General features: G+C 32.6%; 3 protein-coding genes across 5 annotated transcripts; 1 reads left to right on the forward strand and 2 right to left on the reverse strand.

Annotated features, from left to right (window-relative positions):
- Positions 1–3,182: 3,182 nt before the first annotated feature.
- On the reverse strand, positions 3,183–13,053 carry LOC119835462 (polypeptide N-acetylgalactosaminyltransferase 35A). 3 transcript variants are annotated; one of them, XM_038360290.1, is made up of 12 exons: positions 12,958–13,053; positions 12,631–12,870; positions 12,065–12,238; positions 11,811–11,946; positions 11,295–11,736; positions 10,882–11,122; positions 10,466–10,611; positions 9,922–10,074; positions 7,167–7,384; positions 6,529–6,658; positions 5,759–5,893; positions 3,183–4,811 (listed from the first exon to the last, which is right to left on the reverse strand). In XM_038360290.1, the coding sequence occupies exons 2-12, from the start codon at positions 12,725–12,727 to the stop codon at positions 4,674–4,676; spliced, it is 2,010 nt and encodes a 669-aa protein (XP_038216218.1). In that variant the 5' UTR covers positions 12,728–12,870; positions 12,958–13,053; the 3' UTR covers positions 3,183–4,673. The 3 variants fall into 3 exon arrangements, with proteins under 3 accessions (XP_038216218.1, XP_038216216.1, XP_038216217.1); XM_038360288.1 differs by having other exon boundaries at positions 12,065–12,337; XM_038360289.1 differs by having other exon boundaries at positions 12,065–12,337; positions 12,954–13,045.
- A 1,969-nt stretch (positions 13,054–15,022) lies between these two features.
- Positions 15,023–18,942, forward strand: LOC119835869. Its single transcript, XM_038360927.1, has 5 exons — positions 15,023–15,140; positions 17,395–17,655; positions 17,824–17,925; positions 18,294–18,425; positions 18,744–18,942. Exons 2-5 carry the CDS (start codon positions 17,395–17,397, stop codon positions 18,825–18,827), a joined length of 579 nt encoding a protein of 192 aa, XP_038216855.1. The 5' UTR covers positions 15,023–15,140; the 3' UTR covers positions 18,828–18,942.
- Positions 16,270–16,779, reverse strand: LOC119835719. The gene has a single exon (XM_038360700.1). The coding sequence runs from the start codon at positions 16,777–16,779 to the stop codon at positions 16,270–16,272; it is 510 nt and encodes a 169-aa protein (XP_038216628.1).
- Positions 18,943–20,478: the final 1,536 nt, after the last annotated feature.

Genomic DNA, 20,478 nt, shown 5'->3' on the forward strand with positions numbered 1-20,478 from the left:
AGCATTTTTCCTACGTGCCATTGATTATATTTGTTTTGTCGCTTTATTTCCGTTTAATTATGCTATATATAAATTCCAAGCTTTTTAAAAATCATATTTGAAGTATTAAAATAGTGAATAAGCATAAGACATATTAGGGAAATGAAATAAAAATGATTTTGTATGACCACACTTTATTTAATATTAAACTTACATAAAATTAACGTGGACATAAACTAGTGTAGGTACATATTACATAAAAGAAACATGAGCAAAAATAGAACGCAATGATTCTTTCCACAACCAAGAACAATTAAACAATAAAAGATCATGTTTTTATTACGATCAATCACTTAAAGTATAGTTCATTCACATTGTGAGAAGTATGGATTATATAACATATACAAATTAGGTAAATAACTTAAATTGTACCACGACCTTTCAACAAGCGGTTAATCGATTTGAAACATCATTACCCATTTCATTAACCACGATAATGTTACAATTTAAGATATATAGTTGTGCCTATTTAGAAAAATACTTGTCCCAATTCGCTAGTGGAATGTTTGATCACTAATTTATATAAACAATAACGCTTCCTTAAAGCTAAGTCTAATATTTTAAAGCAACAAAGACGAGCATATTTTAACAGGCGGGGGTTAAAGAGTTAGATAGACCTTCAGTAGGGTGGGAAGCATGCTCGTTATTTCGAGTGACTAGACACAGCCGGCGGGTACCACTGCGCCATTAGACGTTCTCCATGTCAACTTATATGTAGCTACATTCTTCAATTAGCAACACCGAACTAACGTGTCGTTCATGCGAAGCGGATCCTTTTACAAATACATGCTTTTTCAGTCTGTCTCATATGATATCATGTTCTCTCCCAGCAACTGTAAACACAAATCCATTACAAATAACCCGATGTCTGTTTGAACGCTTTCTTCCCTGTTAGAACTAGTTTAAACTCGATGCCTTTGTTACTAATAACAAAATAATATACATACAAATAGAACTAGAATATATTTTAATGCTTATGTTACGATAAATCAAAATACCATCTAAACATAGAAAAACAAAGTCATTTACGCCGACTGTTTGTCAGTTTGTCCGTCTGTCTATCCGTGTTTGTCAGTCCGTTCGTATGTATCCTTAGATCTATAAAGCTACTGAATATTTTTGATTCAGTTTTGTCAAATAGATAAGTGTCGTTCGAGAGTCGAGAGTGTTTTATACACTGGGTCAACTTTCACACACATTATATGTCAAGAGCTTTCGACATAAACGTTGAATAAGCTATATCTATATATATATATTATATATGGCCAGTCACAGATCCATATAAGTCCGTCATCATAGAAAAAAATAAACCATGCATTAACTAATTAGCTTGTTTCATCTATCGAAATAATTAAATTTGAGATTCGTCAAAATGTGAGTCCAGTTTTACAAGATAGCCCGATTATATAACAAGTCATAAGAAAATACACATCACTTCGTCATATATATATACACATCTTGGAGGACATGTTGCGTCATACATGGCGTTATTTGCCGATGATGCTGCATCCCACTGACTTTGTGCGTCCGGAATACGGACGCAAGATTGACCGACCCTCATTTTTAGCCCAAGGGTCCCTTTTGATATATAATAATATTATATATGGCCAGTCACAGATCCATATAAGTCCGTCATCATAGAAAAAAATAAACCATGCATTAACTAAATAGCTTGTTTCATCTATCGAAATAATTAAATTTGAGATTCGTCAAAATGCGAGTCCAGTTTTACAAGATAGTCCAATTATATAACAAGTCATAAGTAAATACACATCACTTCGTCACATATATACATATATAAAAAATAAACTATTTATTGATTATATTATACTTCTTACCAACCGGCTGTGCGTCACGATACTGGGTGTCCTTTAAGAGCTAAGGCACATAAAACCTAAAGAGAAAAATAAATTTGATATCCGGAGCGAGTTTTGGAAAGGAGCTAACGGCCGATTTCAATATTCGATCGCAAATTAGTTTAGGTATTAGAATTGTTAGATGTACACCGCTCGCTTATTTAAATGTGCTTATGAAACCCACTGTAAGGCCACGGTAAGTCATGGGACAATAGCTTTAAATTCAAAATATTTGAAAATGTAATTTTTTACAAATCAAATATGAGATATTAAATTGTCATTACGTTTGTTAAGCCGTATAAATCACAATAATGAATTGTGATTATAACGCAACAATAACGAAGTCCACGATTGATCGATGGTCGATATGATCATGAAATTATATTGCATGCATATACTAAGACAATTTTTTTCCTATATCTTCCTTTCGATTCCAAATTAAGGTCTACGTGAAACAAATATAACTATTGCAAATATTATGTGTAAGTGAATGATTATGATATGACTAGGGATGTGAAGGACGGAAAAACCTATATTTAACTAACAACTTAATAATGAGAAGTCTAGAATTGTATGTTTCATAAATTAGTTATACGCTAACAAAGACAAATACGCAGCGGCGTAGCGAGGGGCGGTAATTAAATAAAATACATTTAAATGAAAAATTAAATAAAATACATTTCGACAAAATTCAGCAATTCACGCTCTACTGTAGTGAGTTACAAGGAATCTCTGCTATGCATTTTTGCGAATGTTATTTATTTTTTATTAAAATTAAAGCGCTCTAACCAATGATTTTCATATCGAAAATTTATTTAGAAGAGCGACTCCCTCGACTTTAGCAAATTCCCCACACCACGCAATACTCGTTACGCCACTGCATTTGTCCATTCAACACAAAATTAACATCCTCCATAAAAATATAAGAAAATCAATAACATGATTTCAAAGATTTCTAAAACGTTTACTTGAAGCTATTGCGTATCTTATTGTAGAATTATTGTACACAGTAATGTGTGATTATGTCGCTAGCGTATTGGTAACAAATGTCTTATAAAATCGAAGAGGACTTACAAAATGGAAGACTTTAAAATAATGGAAGAGGACACAAACATTGTCAATGTTGGTGCAAAATATACAATACGATCTCTCCTTAAAATATGATATTTTAGAGATGCAAAGGCTCAAGTCTCCTCCACACTTTCTCATACGATCAATCGATGGACACAAAAGCAAATTTTTTTCCAATTAAATTTTACGCTTACATCGAAGCACTATATAAATTTATATGAAAATTACGTATTTAAGAGACTTATAACCTCAGGAGAGGAGTATACATACCAAAACAAGTAATTGCATTAATTCCATCGGATATCGTCCAAGAAAAGCCAAAGGCAGGAGGTAATCTATCAACCGATACAACTTTATAAAAATCCTTTGTACTAAACGGGATCTTAGAAGTTACTAATAAGTTACTGTGTGGAGACGACAATATAACAATAAAGTAAACTACATTTAAATAATAAAGTTCCTAGTCAACATACTAAAAATTCAAACATCCAATAGTTTGGCCAGAAAAGATTAGTTTTAGTTAAATCCGATAGTTAAATCCTATCGGTAGAGGTTACGTACTCCTATCTCATAGCTGCCACACTTCTCCCTCTAGTCACTGAAAGAATTACTAATACCAGTAGGGATCTATACATTTTGTTTCTGAACGAATTAATTTGGACCATTATTTTTAATTTTTTTTTCAATGTTACTATTTTATTCACAATATTAGTATTAGCGAGAATTTCATAGCTGTCTCCACCCAGTTATTAATAGTCAAGATTATCCAATACGTATCCATTTTGCTTGATCAAATTAACAAAACATACGGTATGTTTGCCGTTTCAAATGGCTCTTCGGAAATGTCTCGTATCATTAATAATTAATCGATTGGTATAATAATACAGGTTATATTTTTACATCAGCGCGCCTCATAAACGCTAATGCATTGCTTCATGCAAGGTTTACATCTCTCAAATCTGTCTTAAAAGTAAGCGTAATTTCACGCGATACCTTCATTGCAGATTAAATAATTTTTGATAGAATTATAATTCATCAAAAATTTTGCCCCATGATGCTCATTTCCTTGAAAGTCAATTTTCAAACAGCAAATGGCATACGCGTTTATTGTTTGATCAAGCAAATTGGATATCCGTAAGATGTCACAAACATTATATTAATTTATAAAGTCAACAAATATGTACATGAAACAAAAGTCAACACAAAGTTCCGTCAAGTCCTAATTTCTAAATAAGTAAGATTAGAAACAAAAAAATACTAAATCGAAAGCATGTTCAACGACATTATTCTAGAATATAATCTCTGTTACACGTTAACATGCAGATAAAATTGCTATACAGCAGCAGAAGTCTACGTTGTCATTAATATTATCAAAAGTTTGTATGCGATCATAATGCTAAAAAAATATGTTCCAAAAATACATTTTTATACGAAAGAAATAGGCGTCGGGCATATATAACGTCGCTTCGAATTTTTTTACTTATTTCATTAAATTTACTACATATAAAACTTGTATGTTAGCACAATAAATTGCATTTCAGATGGTTCTGATAATAGATATTCGATTCTTTGCTAATTCTCTCCCAATTACTAATTTTTCAGTAGAAAAATGCCCAATAATTTTCATTAAAGTTACTAATCTCTTAAATTATGACATCTGTCCGGGATTCACATACAAATATTGTCACGCCAGTTCGGGTTTTTAATCTAAATTTTAGATCTCACAAAGTCCCAATGGTTCTTCGGTTGATCGTCGCAAATCACCATGAGAATGGGTTCGTTGCGATACGCGCGTTCGACTCCCAGGCACATCCCGGCGGCCGTGTTGTAGATGGGACTTCCAGCCTATAAAGATAATGATAATACTTAAATACTTAATTTTTTTAATTATGTCGTTTTCTAGAATGATGCAGGTAAAAGTATGGTACAATGTCCCTTGGAACTATATTTACTCACAAAATAATGTGCTAAGTCTGTGAATTATGAATATACATTGAAATTGATTATAAAAATTATCTACTGCATCAGCAAAATCCGCCCCATCCGGCTTATGCAGCATAAATAATTATGCATAGCATAAAATAACTCTGTAGCATCTATATTTCTGAATATTCCACGTGTTCACGTTGTTTATAAATATATATTATATAAAACGCTAGGTTTTGGCCGCGGCTTCGCACGCGTTAATTTCCGAGTAGTTTAATAGATGTTATAGATGTATCTATAAAAAAAACATCAAAATCGGTTGCGTAGTTGTAAAGATTTAAGCATACATAAGCACATGGGGACAGAGAAAGCAACTTTGTTTTATGTCGTGTTATGAAGACAAATAGTTTTCTACTTATATGCTTATAACAGCTTAAGAGCTGTCGTTCCATAGCAGTCCGCCAAGAAGAGTTTGCAAGGAACGAACAAGGAACCATATTAGGCCATACACTGACTGGACTGACTGGACTTATAATGAGGATGCTCGTGCTACATGCCCTAAGGGGGCAACTGAGCTGGTGGTTCACCTGATGGTGAGCCATTACCACCGCTCATGAAGACTTTCAGAGGTAGTGCCTTTGCGAATGTGTAACCCGCTTTTAAGGGGAAATTTAGAAGGGAAGCATCGACGACTGAAAAGAAGTACACTAGGTTTTGGCCGCGGCTTCGCACGCGTTAAATTCCGAGTAGTTTAATAGATGTTATAGATGTATAGATATAACCTTCCTCTTGAATCACTCCAAAAGAAAGAATGAACGGGAAAGGATGAGGAAAAGGAAACGGGCCTCCTATTATCAAGAACCTACCGATCCCTTGTGCTTCCACTCCTGCGTGCTGCCGAGCTCGTGACACTTGCCCAGCATCGGGGACACGTTGTTGACGGCGTCCAAGCACAACGTCTTACCCAGCACTAGCTCGCTGCGGTCTGTCTCGAACCACATCTGAGAAAAAAAAACATTAAAAAAAAATATATTATAAATGATTTTTTTTTTCTACTCCGACTTCGACTACTTTTGAGCTTCGAATGTTTACCGTTTTTCTCGAGAATTTATAAGTATATGTATATTATATAGCCAACTATTATTCAAATGACAACAATGAAGCAACTATATAAAATAAAAAAAATGAAACAATTTATGTTTAGATGTTCGGCATTACTCATAGCTGGACCGATTCGGATAAAACGTGGTAGACAAATAATTAACGACCGAGATTATAAATTATATAAGACAATATAAATATCACACTTTGTCCGGATAGACAACCCGAAAAGGTGGAGGGCGGCCATTTTATATAAGAAAAAAATATTTAATAATTATAAAATCCATTCACAGACGTCTATTAAAAACGACCTTCAAAGTACGTTTCACGTTAGTAGATTGATTTTTGAAAATCGCTCAAAGCGGTCGCCACGAAATGTCGGCTTAAATATTATTTCACAACTCCTGCAAAATGGGTAAATAATATCTCGACTAGTAAAATAAATTCAAAATGGCCGACAACACAAAATGGCGACTCGGTTTAAGTCTCAATTAAATTTGCTTGTTATTAAACAAAATTTAAGCATGAAATCTACCTGATTGATAATCCTTATACATCTAGAAAGTATCAACCCGCTGCCTTTGGTTTTGATGTCAGTGGCGCTCTGGATGCAGAGAGAAGTATTCTTCAGTCGGATTTGGTACGAATCCGTGTAGTTGCGTTTTCTAAAAACAAATACATATCGTAATCAACACTAATACAACAAAGGGGAAAGATTTGTATGTTTGCATGTAACGTACAAGCTCAAAATATACTTAATCGGTATTAAAATTTCTTGCACAATTGCAAGGCATCCTACTGAGAGTACATTTATAAAAGTTTAAATCCTTAAAGAATAATATAAGAACATAAAATATTAGGTATTAAGATTTAATTATTTATATGTCCTATAATAGGTAGAAAAAACTTTTGATAAAAATTTAGAGGTTATATAACTACGATTAAGAAATATACAATCAAAGTAAATTTATTTGTTTTAGGTTAACGCTTAACTTATTGGCGAACACTTATGAGCACGTGTTTCGTAAAACATCATGCGACAATCTTACATTTGTATGTCGATTTATATGAATGTCACTTTTGATAATCGACTTTTGATTAATTATAGTAAAAAAAAAAACAAAAAAGCACAAAAATTTCGAATAATTAAAACACAAAAGGGCAAATATTCACCTCGAATGCCACGGCTGAAACTTATTCTTCTCCGGATCATTGAGCGCTTCGATTCTCTTCTTGGCGATTGTATCTTCGCCTGCGTCCATTTCGGGATACACATTTTCTAGATACCATTTAAACGATTTGCATTTCAAGTCCTGCCTGAGCTTCTGACGGTCACTTATATCGCCGATCGACACGTGGGCAGCCGATGGATTTTGTTCGATAACTTTTTTCTGGAATGTTCCATGGCATTATTTTAATGTAGAATTCAATGCAATGCTATTGAAATAATATAATTAGAATCATAAAGTATTGAGGTGTGCAAAATTGTACGCGTAGGTATTTTATTCAATGTAACCTTAGACGGACTGTTGTCTATATCTAGACTGATTTCTATTGCAATATAAAGTAATTGTGTTATCATTTCATTATAAATTAAATTTTCTATCGTATTAAACGGAACAAATGAATGATGATGAATAATAAATTAAGATGTATAAGAATAGATATTAAGGACTTTGTTATAAATTGGTTAGGTAAATATCTCACCGTAAACTTCGATGATAATGCATTTGTCACCAACAATTTAATCATATTCACGTTCTAGTTTTACATTGAAATGACATTATAATTAACGAGCGAATATCAAAAACCGAAGAGCTTAGTTGGAAGCCACATTGGTGACCGTGTCACTAAATGAATCTATTTAACCATCGACCACTGCTTAAATAGGTAAATCGAAAGGTATAAGGCTCAACGCGCACTGCGCGGGCTGTTTAATAATAGCTGAAAACGCTTAAATTTTGCTTTTGCATAAATTTTGACCAGTATAAAAAATAAAATATGTACTCTGTCACCGCTATACTGGGTTGGGTAATTTAGTCACTAACGGATCAAATACATGTTAAAGCTATGCTTTTGAAAAATCGACAACGACGTGCGACAACATTCCGATAAATTTTTAAACGACTTCCAAAAAGGAAGGAGTTTATCAATTCGACTGCATTGTTATAGTTCTGACAATTTAAAGATGGTTTTGGATTGGTTTTTGTTAAGAAAAATTGAGACCTGCGATTAAATGCATGCAATATATCACAGTGCGTGGTAAGCCTTAAACCTTTCGATATTGTGTTTAACTCCGACGGTAGTTGAGACTAGATGAGTGAATGTCGCCTCAAGCTACCCTCGCCATTTTGATATTCTAAACCTACGTATAGTTTGTTGAAATCTGTGTTTTACTGTTGTCATTCGATGGATTGATTTAAAACACAAAGACGTCCTATACATAACTATAGAACTAAAATCTATTTTTGAGATAGGCCTCTCTTACTCATGCTTAAAATTATAGTTGTTGTTGTATTTACTTTAATAACTAAATACATCAAGAAAACCTGTAAAGAATTGATGCGATCATGGCTTCTATGTAAAAACGTTACATCCAGACGTAAAGACGATGAAAAACTCAAAGGCCCAGTTTAAAACACTCTCATGAAACCAGTCCATCATCAAACAGTTCTTCTATATTCTGACTTCCCCAGTAACACACGATCAGTAGAAATCTCTACTCCAAATAAATACAAATGCCTGCCCCAATGATATTATAAAGAAAGTTACGCCATAATCAATGGGGTTCAGGTATAATTGCGTTTTTGTTATAAATAACTTAAAGGCATACAGTAATTTAACACTACGACAGCGATAGATAATACGGAACGTATAAGATAGAAAGATATAGCGACTAAATCAATCTGCAACAATTGCCTTAGTTTGTCCTCAACAATTTGTGCTTGTTGATGCGATATCTATTATATGGGAGCAGCACCGTGATAATATATATGTATAAAAAGAGTTCTTGATTCCTATTTACGTCGTGCGTGAACAATTGGGTGATTACCAAATCGAACGCCATAATCACAAAGGGGGAAACCTGACATTGGAACAAAATAACGTTTGACTTATGGCTGAATTAAGCACGATACACATACTAATTTTCTTTTTTTTTTTTTAAAGGTTCAAATGTTTTTCAATTGACCAGTTGCGCCAAGCGTTTCACCCGCGTAAGTCTATATCCTGTAGGAAAATCGGGGTAAAAAGTTGTTTATGTGTTATTCCAGTTGTCCAGCTATCTACGTGCCAAATTTCATTGCAATCGGTTCAGTAGTTGTTGCGTGAAAGAGTAACAAACATACATACATACATATACATCCATCCTCACAAACATTCACTATAGAAGAAATTAATCGCCACCTCGTGATCAATTTTTTCTGTTCTTTAAAAAATCAGACAAAAAAGTGTGTCGCACATTCATGAAAACACAAATTTGTGATATTGAATTTTGTAATAGTCCGTTATTTTGTGTATTTAAATAGTATGTCTTGCACTTACGTGTTGTATTTTTTGCCGTATATTTGTAGTTGGTATTAATCTATCAGTATATAGTCAGTTATGTATATGAAAAAAAGAAAATTTTGTGTGCAGTTGATATACATTTTTTTCATAAACAAAACCTGCATCATCAGAAGTTTAACGACATGTCACATCTGCCAACTCGCACTTGGCCAAAGTGGTGAATTATGACCTGAGCCTTTATTGAATTGGCCTATGAGTTATGACCCTGCAGTGGGAACAGAATATATGGGCTGATGAAGATGTTGAAGTAAAGAATGTTCAACTATTTTCATCGCATCCTTTATTATTGATCAATGAATAATGTCTTAACTTATACCCTCATAAAAATAGTACTAAGCGAGATTATCTCAGACATACTCACCACATATTCATCCATCCATACTCTTGCCATCCGCATCGAATTATGCAGCATGAAATCCTCTTTATCACCAAGACCATAAGGTCTACGTTTCCTGAAGACATGACCGACACGACTGCAAGGTACCAACTCTAAAGTTCCACCGCACATCCATATCTGCAAGTGAAGTGTTATAAGTGTATTCTTTTTCACATGCATCTTATAGTTTTAAAATTATATTAAAACTTAAGAGAATTTAAAATAAATTAGGTTAACAAATTCAATGCAATATGAAAACCAATTATAATCTCTTGATCGCAAAATGCTAAGTATGGAAAGTGAAATAAAATAAAATAAATGAGACCTCTTTCCACAAATAGGAGAACCTCAAGCAATTATGGAGTAATGTAAAAGCAGTAATAAGAAAATAAATCAAAACATAAGAAGTAAATAAGTACATTCACAAAGTTCACTTTAAACAGAGTATTAAATAAAACAACTTATTTAGACATTCTCTCTAAGCAGTTAGAAAATTTAATTTTTATCAGTAGAATTTCATAACACATACCCGGAATGATATCTCCAAATTTTCACCACCCCAAAGGTTCATCCCTGAATCATATTTCCCAATCTTGTTGAAATATTCACGATATACAGCAAACAGTCCACCTGCTATTGTTGGTGACTTAATTGGCTTCACAAAGTCCGATTCATCTGGAAAGTTATGGTGATTAGGAAGGACACTCTGACTGAAATGCAGAGCTCCTTAAAAAATCTAAGACTTCTCATATCAAAATGTTAATTTTGCACTTGCTTCATTAAATAATTAGACAGCATAATAAATTTTCCAAAAAATAAAGAGCCTTGAAACCTTTCTTCCATCTTTCTTTCATTCTTGAAACCATCTTATTTGAAACAAAAACATGCACAATATTATTACAATGAAAACATGGTTCTATGATAACACTGAAACAAACAACTCACCTTTCAATGTTCCCTTTGGCAAATTATCCCACTTAAAGTGTAGTCCCCAGTTAAATCCACCTCTTACTAACGGGCTGCCAGTATAGTCAAATGTATCAGCATTGATTACATCAATGATGGGAGCAACCACACGAGGAGAATATCGAGTGCTAACACCATCTACTCCTTCAGAAAGCCGAGACAGTAAAGGTGGCAGCCAGTTAACATTCACTTCTATATGAGAGTCCAGAAAGAGTAATACCTAAAATATAACTTTAATAAACTATGAACTTTCCTAATACAGTGTAGACTTATGTATACTATATTCCAAATTTCAAGGGACTGATCATTTGTTTCTGTAACTTCCCTAAAAATAGTCCTACTATTGACTCATAGCCAAACCAATATGTTTTTAACTAATTAATTTTACATACCTCACCCACACTGTTATCAGCACCATACAACCTCGCACGTATCAATCCTTCCCTCTTACTTGTTTTCAGAAGCCTTATATTCAAACCGCTCTTTGACAGTTTTCCAGTGCTACTATCTGTAGTTTTCTTGAAGTTCTCAACATTGTTATCATCATTTATATAATCAGCAACAATATTGTCCCCATCTATGTTATTTGTCTCAAGCATTTCTTCTTCCTTTCTCATGTTATTGTTTAACTGATTCACAGCCCTTTGTACCTTATCATGTAGCCCTTCTATGTCACTGTAGTCATCAATCAATATAATCTCCTTCAAATATCTTTGTTCGGTCCGGTCCAAGATAGAGTGAACAGACCTCATAAGTGTTTCAAAATGTTCATTATAGAAGCAAATTATAATGGATGCCTTGGGAAGTTTATATGGATACTTTTGAGTAGCACATCTGCAATATAAGTCATAAATAACTATGGGGTTAGGAATAAAGTATAAGCTTTTTTTGTAATTATTGTTTCTTACAATTTAAATCTAGTGTCTGGAACTTCACGATGGTTGCCAATTCTTTGTGAGATAAGAGTGTTGAATGCATGCACATTGTATCCCTTTTCTCTGATTCTAACATCTTCTGCATTCCTAATTAAACCAAATTGACTTTCTGAAAATAGCATGCATTATCATAAACTATGCTAGAATATACAAATGATATTATTAAGTAATTATAATTAATTATTTTTGTTTATCACAGGGTCAAATCAAAGCGCTTTTTAACTCACCTAGACTTTTATCTACTTTTGCTGCAGATTTTTGTTGAAATTGCCTAGCAAATTTTTCTTTCAATATTATTTTTCTCAAATAGTCTGAATGATCTCTTGGACTTTTCCACATCTTATTTCCAAATCTATCATTTGCTTTAGGATTATCATATAGAAGATTTTTGCCCTCCAATGCTGCAATAGATTTGTCATTGTTTTTTAATCGATTTCTTTCTTCAGTATTGATAAGACGGTATTGTATCCTGTTTTCTGTATTTTTTATTGAACTTTCACCTAAAACCATGAACATCTATCAAACAAGATGAATATGGCTAAATTTTATAGTTCCCCTTTTATTATTTACAAAAACATAGAAATAATAGAAGATTGAATACATAAAACATTAGATTGTTATTAACTTGAAAAACTGGACAAACTACAATCACGACCTAATAGAAAACTAGTCTATTGCCAACTACATTTAATATTATTATAATATAATACAAAGATTTCATGCACAAGACGCAAAACTAATAAACAGAAAACATTCTTGTATATAATATGTATATTTAATATTAAAAACTCACCGCTCATATTCAATAACCAATAAAGGTAAAGCGAAATACTCCACGTCGCAGATGCAAAAAGGATACCCCAGAGAAACGAATTGTTTATTCTTCCCATTTTTAATAATAATTCAGGATGTGTTTCCCGAATTTTCTTAATTCCTTTCAATGCAGGCGGCGCAAAATCGCAGTTTTAATTGAACCGTGCGTAATTATTTTAGAAAAGTACGACACATGATGATACCGAAATCTTAATCTTTCCTGAAAAAGTATTGATTCTTAAATTACGAACCAAAACATGTTATAGAAATGTAGAATAATTAACTTTCTGCTATAAACACTACCTACTGTTTATAGTCATTCATAATTGAACAACATTCAAGAAATACAAACAATATTCTATGTTCTGACTTCTGACATTGTCGTCTGTCCGCTGGCGAGCACAGATTAAGTCACGCCCACAGAGGCCTCGGCACTTGCCTTCCCAGTTTTAAGATAATTAATTCTTTTTCATATTAATTCGTTCGTTCATTTATTAGAGTTGAGATTGCTCCTCATTTTGGGATTTACTGAAACTGAGGTTATTATACAAGGTCTTGGAAATTTTAAGATGTTTGTTCCGCGATATGATAAGTTGATTGTTTTTGTCGTTTATGAATAAAGTGAGAGTTTATTGTAACTACAACGGCAATTAATATTATACACATCTAATTGAAAAAATTGTAAAATTAGCTTTTAATTAAGCATGTAATTTTATACGAATTAAATTGTTTAATTAAAAACTTTGTTTACATGAGACAATATTTATTTATTTCCCAGTACGTGTATATAACTATTTTGTTTCCTTTCTTGTGAATGTTCGTTCGCCACAACATTAGTGTAGTTTTGTAAGTATTCATTTAAATATTCTAAAAAAAGGTTAGAAAGAAATTAAAATAATAAAAAAATCACAATGCCTAGTACAGTATTATTTTATCTGTGATAATGCGTAAATAGGTGTACATGTGTGCAGCTATGCATGTGTGTATGTATCCGTAGTTTTAGTTATAAAATATAGATGGTGCTTCAAAATCGTGGGGTAAAATATAAGGCGAGAGGGCACTCTCTACCCGTAATAGCACATCATTTGGATGAAGTACTATCACAAATAACATTATACTAGGTACTAGTTACACCATAACCGTACTAGTGTATAGTCTTCTTCTTCTTCTTGATGGATCACATATTATTGAACATTTTTACGTAGGTAGAAGTAATGATTTGGCTTATCAAAAATATATTTAATGAAATTAATAAAGAAGAAACTTCCTGTTACTTTATTAATAATGTAATACGAGACGATTTTGTTATTTAATAACAGGGTCTAAGTTTTTTTTGTTTAGATCCGTACTAATATTACAAAGAGACAGAATTTGTATTTTTATTTGTTTGCTTGTTTGTTTGTTGTGGATAAACTCAAAAACTGCTGTACCGATTATAAAAATTCTTTCACCGTTAGAAAGCTGCAACTTCAGTGAGTGACATAGGCTATATATGTACCACGAGCAAAGCCGGCGAACAGCTATTCAGAAATACGTGAAACCCATATATTTCTTTGTATGGATGGGTAATATAGTAGGATTACACTAGTCATTGCTCGTATCTTTGTTCTTACGGTAGAAGAAAATTCGTTGTATACTCGTAGCAAATTATCTCATCTTCAGTCTAGCATAACATAAAATCTTTCAGTTGCAAAGTGAATTTATTTAAATCAATTATGTTTTAATCGAAGTAAGTAAATTCAATTCATTTAGGTTTCTGGCAAATAATCAATCGGATTTTCGGAGGTTCGATATATTGGGGTACAAGGTTTGCAAATTGTTTATTCTATAAAAGTGCAAAAGACTATTTTGTTGTTAATAAAACAATATAGCAACAATAAACATTAAAAAACGTTTATTTCTAACCTTAAAAAATTGTTGAATTCTAATAGCTCATTAAAGTTTTGCCTGGTAAGTAAGCTTCTACCTCTTACTTATCTATATGCTTACACCTTATTTTTTACCCTACACAGGAGCTCGAACCAAGGCCCTCTCGCTTGTAAAGTTCACGTACTAACCACACGACCACAATAGGTGATAGCTTTTAGACAATTTCACAAGACTAAACAAATTACAATCCATGAAGAACCATTAATCATACATACAGAGCCCTTAAAAATAACTTTCGTGGGCAAATTGAGGTTCCTTTCTAAACTTTAAATTTCATCATTCGCCAGTAAGTAGTCACACATCTTTTTGACCCTTACTCACGTAGACACATGTATTATTCACTGCAAGTGTTTGTAATAGACACATTACGATATCTGGGAATCCTTAACCAGATACTACATTGGCTCAAGTGCCAAGGTTTTGGTGACGTAACACGTGAAAGTCGACGGGTCTCGACCACCACTTGCCATCAGATGTTAGTCGAGTCCGTTACTTAATAGCTCCACACGCAAACCTCTGAACAAGTTAAAATACAAATTGTGAGTGCGTATATTTGATAAGGTAAGTTATGATAAGGTTTATTTATAATTTTTTATTTTATGTCTAGGTTTCTATGGCGAATTTATTTCAGTGCAATTCTGCGAATTATTATTTAATAATTAGAATTTCGGAATTAATATATACATATTATTATTATTTATTAATATATATATATATATATATATATATATATATATATATATATATATATATATATATATATATATATATATATATATATATATATATATTAATAATTAGAATAAATATACACAGCCCGTTTCCGTGGTGTATTTATGCAAGGCTATTATTCGAGCTTAAAAATCACGCTCTGTTAACTTACATAGCAAATATATCCATTTACCTGCTACTTAAACTTTAATGATAATTTAACAAACGTATACCAATACTTAAGGTATAATTAGCTGAATTTAGAAATATAAAATTATCGGTTATCTGCTGTTATTAACAATATATAGTAGGCCGAGGCGCATTTCTTTAGCGAAAATATTAGCATAAAAAATAAAGGAAATAATCATAATCGACATTAATTAGATAATTGAACACTATTCTTAATATTTTTTTAAACGTTTACCTTCAGAATACTAATTATCAATTGTAAGCTTCAAAATTAATATTATACCCGTAAATATACATATTATGCTCAAGACGAGTAAACTACGTATTTTTTTTTCGTTCTGAGGTTACCGGTTATTATTATAAACCTATAGTTTATTAATTGAGTTTGCTAACCGAAGAAAGTAAGAGCAGTTTATCTCTAAGTTTTATACCTGAATACAAAGAAACTGTGTCCTCTTATTATAACTAACATAGTTACATATTTAATTTACCTTTAGAAATAGCTAGCTGCTCACCGAGGCTCAGCTAGGAGTCTTAATTTTTGTAAATTTTCAAATGTTTTATTAGTTTAAAGCCTTTTTTTATATCCTTATCCCAGTGGAAAAAATGCAATGCAACACAAAACATTAGAATCTGTTCAGCCGTTCTCGAGGCATAAATATTGTAACTAACTTCTATTTAACATACCAGCTTATTGTAAGTAAAGGTGTACCTTTATAATTAAATAATCGATTAACTACAAAAACAACATTTGTAATTTGTTTATTACTGTACATCCACGGGAAAGTTCTCACGCAATTTCATTCAGATAAGCATTAGCAACGACCATGAAATAGAGCCATATTTCTAAAAAAACAGTGATTACCAGAAAACAAAGGACCAAAACAGTAGTAGACAGTTTCTTCACGACACAGGTACTTTCCATAAAGAAACAGGACATTGGCGCAGCGATAGAGAGACCAATAAGTATTAAATCCATTGCGAAAATAATCCAAATAGACACCGCGAGGGCACCGGATGAGCCAGATGTTGCGCCCAAGAACATTAGGAAACTGGCAATAGTCAGCAGCAATGACGTTAGTCCTATAGTTAGGAGAACACATTTCTTCACTGTATCATCTACCGGTGCTGTTTCGCTTTTGAAAAAGAATGCCGTAACGGCTTTTTCAACTAAGCCGTAGAGCACAATTCCAGTTATTCCTGTACCACCCATACCCAATCCAAATATTGATATTAAATACGTAGCATATTTCGGAGGAAACATTCCAAAACAACGCGTAACTTCGGGACTATTATCCATGTTAATTGATTTATTTTCATTCCTGTTATTCAGGTGAAACAGAATTTTAAATGATATAGTAGCAATGCATGATAAAATTGAAAATAGTAAATACAAAACTGACTGAGCTGCAATGCTGACATATTTTTTTAACAAGAATAACAGATTATATTAAAAAACAATTATGTGTATGAAGAAAGCCTAAGTGTTTATACCATGTATGACTAAGAAGTCCATTCAAATTATACTATTTAAAAAAATAAATATAAAGGTATTCTAATACACACTTTCCACATCCAAAAAATAAATATTACCATAGATATTCCATAAAACATATTTATAAAGCTCTGCAGTCAAACACTACATAATTTTTTATTAATCCGGCCAAATAAGACACACGTAATAACCTTTATATCTATCTATTTTCTTACAAATCCTAATGAACTAAAATAAAGCGCGAAAGTATGTAAGAATGGATGGATAGATGGATGTTTGACAGTCTCAAAAAAACTACTAAATGGGTTATAATGAAACGTTACTATAATATAGTAGTATTAGTAATATAATAGTAATTACTTGATATTATTCTCATAATAATCTGCAACAGATTTGTTGAAATACTTCTTTTTATTTCAGATGTACTCAACGATACTTGTTCTATGTATTTTTTCAACGAGCGTGCTGTCTTCACCAGTTGACTATCCAATCAAAATCGATCTGCCAGTGTACGACCAGCCCGGAGGTTCATATGGTCAATCTTCTGATGTCCATTTAGCAGGACCATTACTGGCTGAAAATCATCCTGGTGATGATACCAAGTATAAACTTGACTCAAACTTTATCACGAACAAATTCGAGACAGCAGAAATCATCCGGTATGATGACCCAAGTACAAAGGTGTGCAAACAAACTGTAGTTTACCCCTTTTATTTTCATTAAGAATAAATTTTTGCTTTACTGCAGACCTTGACCTGAGTAACTATGTAAAGCAATTACTTAATCATATTTTAATGTCCATATATAATAAGACAGACTTATACTTTTATTACCTACATTATCTTCTAGATTACCAAAGACGGGAGCATTCACCTGGAGTCCGAAGGTCTTGGAAGCAAAACGCTTTCCGTGAAGGAAAATATACAGCATGTTGCTGCAGGGCTGCTTCAAGTACGTAAACGATTATATAAAAAATCTGTTTAATTATATATACCTCAGCTGTTCTTCGTCACTTTAAAATAGTGTAAAAGTGTGAACATTGTGCTAGTTTTGCTGGAAATGGTGCATGTTCCTAAATCCGCTTATTTAAATTAGCCCCCTTGATAAAATTAACCACGACGCTTATGAGTAATAATTAATAAGTATTTGATATCATTTACCTAGTTAGTGGACACGTAAATACAGATTTCTGTATAAGCAACATCACCTAAACTTTGAACCTATAGAACTCACGCGCTATATTACGAAAGGTCGATGTTTAAGATACTATTTTAACGATTATTAAAAAATATTATTATAACCCATTTTGACGTAAACAGCCGAGACCAATAGTGGATACAATTAAAGAAGAGGACAAGTATGGCAATACCGGTGACAAGTTTGCTAGTGCGGGCCGTGCAATCGTCGGAGGCGCTGAGAGCATTTCAAATTTCGTCAATTCGTTAATCGCTGTAAGTAACATGAACGTATACTTATTATTATTAATCAATGTGTAGGTAACTGTATCACTACAATTATGGCAATCAGCAAAGACAGGATGATTCATTGTTGATATGATCACCGAAAGTTTATTAATCAAGTAGAAAACACAGTGCTTAATAAAATGCCTGCTTAAAAACGCTTATTATAGCATTCCGAGGTTTATTTTTTTAACCTAATTGAAATCATTATCATGTTAAAGTAGATAATAACACTAAAATTTCTTGCACAGCGAAAACCCTGAACTAACCTAAGAACAAAAAACAATTACTATAAATATTTCTTTTCAGGTGCCAGGATCGATATTGAGATCAATAACGCGAGCAGCATCAGAAAAACTGAATGCTTTTGGCGGCAAACTTGTAGGCTTGTAAATTTGTTGTTTAAGAAATTGTAAATATGATAGTTAAGTAATGGTTGGTAACTCTTCCACGTAATGTATTTTTGGGATAGTTTTAAGTAAATTTCTTTATAAAATCACAAATCGTATTGAGTGTATTAATTTATGTATTCCGAGAATCAACACGATTTTTGTCACATACATCCCCCATTAAATAGGAGAAGTCTGTGTTAAGGTAAGTTCAAAGTTGGGGTATACCAATACGAAACTGCAGATCAATTAGTTTTTTATTTACAAATCTTAAGAGTAAGGGTATCTTTTAAGCAAATCGTTTTATTGAAAAACACTTTATTACTATTTATTTACGAATCATATATTAGCAATCTATGATTTTTTTCAGAATTTTCTCTTTTCGTATTAAAAATACCTCGTTAAGCAAGTTCAAGTTTCCTTACATAATTTTTTTATAGGCAAAATATTTTTCACGCCTCTTGCAATATTAAAACCCCGACTAAATTGTCCGTCTTATTTTTCTTGTCACTAAATTGCACATTGCCACTTACATATTTTGGCGATACCCACTCATCTATTTCAAGTCGCTGCCAACCAAGCCAACAAGGCAGTAGTTGAGTAATGAGAACCTGCCTGTGATACTATGTAAGGAGGGAGTATATCCAGTATCGCCTTCTTTTTAAGTGGGGAAATCTTGCATAAGATACCCGAGGCCCCCGGGGAAGGAGCTGATGTACTCTGTCCTGTGTCTGTCGCGTGTCCCGCCCAGCAGTTGCACGTTTCCAGGTCCTCCGATCTAGTATCTACTACCATTGCACTCGGCTGACCGTCGAAGAGTTCCGTCACTGGGAGCCATTATTTCATTTGCCCAAAGTTACATACGAATGCAAAATTTTGGCTTAATCGGAAACCGGGAAGTGGGTCAAAATTTATGTTCAAGATTTAACTTCACTGTGAATTAGCTATTTCCTCGATCTTCGAAATTTAATACAAATTTCAAGATAAATAACTAAACATCCTGAGCGGGGTTCAACTTATAAGCATTGTTTATAACTTACAAACTCAAAATACCAGAAAACTACATTATTACATAATGCAAACATTTAGGCAGCGAGTGTCAACCCTTTGACCCTATATACAGGGTCAATATATTCAGAAAAGAATCAATTCTTTAAATATTTATAATTACAAATTTCTCGCATTTCGAAATGTTAAGATGTTGTAAATTGTAATTTAATGTGTTCGACCTATGTCACTAGTTATTTCCTTTTATTTAGCCGTATTTCGTTACCTATATGTTAATAACAGATTACAATTTTGTAATAGTAAACTATCGTATCGATTTCGTTATAAAACACTTAGCTACCAACATACAAATATCAAGTACATTTATAATATAATTAAAAATATGAACAACAATGTGTGTATGTAAACAATTTTTTATAACAGTAGGTACACAAAAAGATCAGGCTTTCTATCAGCCATTGATTAAAAAGGACCAGAAGTTTCATAGATATTACTTCTCGAGATTATATAAAAACAATTTCACTACAATATTATTAGCATGCATAGATTATACTCATTACGTCACACTTGAATACGATATAATGAATAGACAACAATCTTGTCCAATGTTATTTTGGCTTCTATTATATTAATGGATGATAATTTAA

The sequence above is a fragment of the Zerene cesonia genome, chromosome Z (genome assembly GCF_012273895.1).
Source record: "Zerene cesonia ecotype Mississippi chromosome Z, Zerene_cesonia_1.1, whole genome shotgun sequence".
Taxonomy (NCBI): domain Eukaryota; kingdom Metazoa; phylum Arthropoda; class Insecta; order Lepidoptera; family Pieridae; genus Zerene; species Zerene cesonia.

Excerpts from the sequence above, each read along its gene's own strand:
- LOC119835719 (XM_038360700.1), bottom strand. The coding sequence starts at position 16,779 with ATGGATAATAGTCCCGAAGTTACGCGTTGTTTTGGAATGTTTCCTCCG.
- LOC119835462 (XM_038360288.1), bottom strand. The coding sequence starts at position 12,727 with ATGGGAAGAATAAACAATTCGTTTCTCTGGGGTATCCTTTTTGCATCT. Across the intron at positions 11,947-12,064 it reads AAAAGTAGATAAAAGTCTAG|AAAGTCAATTTGGTTTAATT; the intron begins GTGAGTTAAAAA and ends TGCTATTTTCAG. Across the intron at positions 4,812-5,758 it reads AGTGGAAGCACAAGGGATCG|GCTGGAAGTCCCATCTACAA; the intron begins GTAGGTTCTTGA and ends TTATCTTTATAG.
- LOC119835869 (XM_038360927.1), top strand. The coding sequence starts at position 17,395 with ATGTACTCAACGATACTTGTTCTATGTATTTTTTCAACGAGCGTGCTG. Across the intron at positions 17,926-18,293 it reads TTGCTGCAGGGCTGCTTCAA|CCGAGACCAATAGTGGATAC; the intron begins GTACGTAAACGA and ends TGACGTAAACAG. Across the intron at positions 18,426-18,743 it reads TCGTCAATTCGTTAATCGCT|GTGCCAGGATCGATATTGAG; the intron begins GTAAGTAACATG and ends ATTTCTTTTCAG.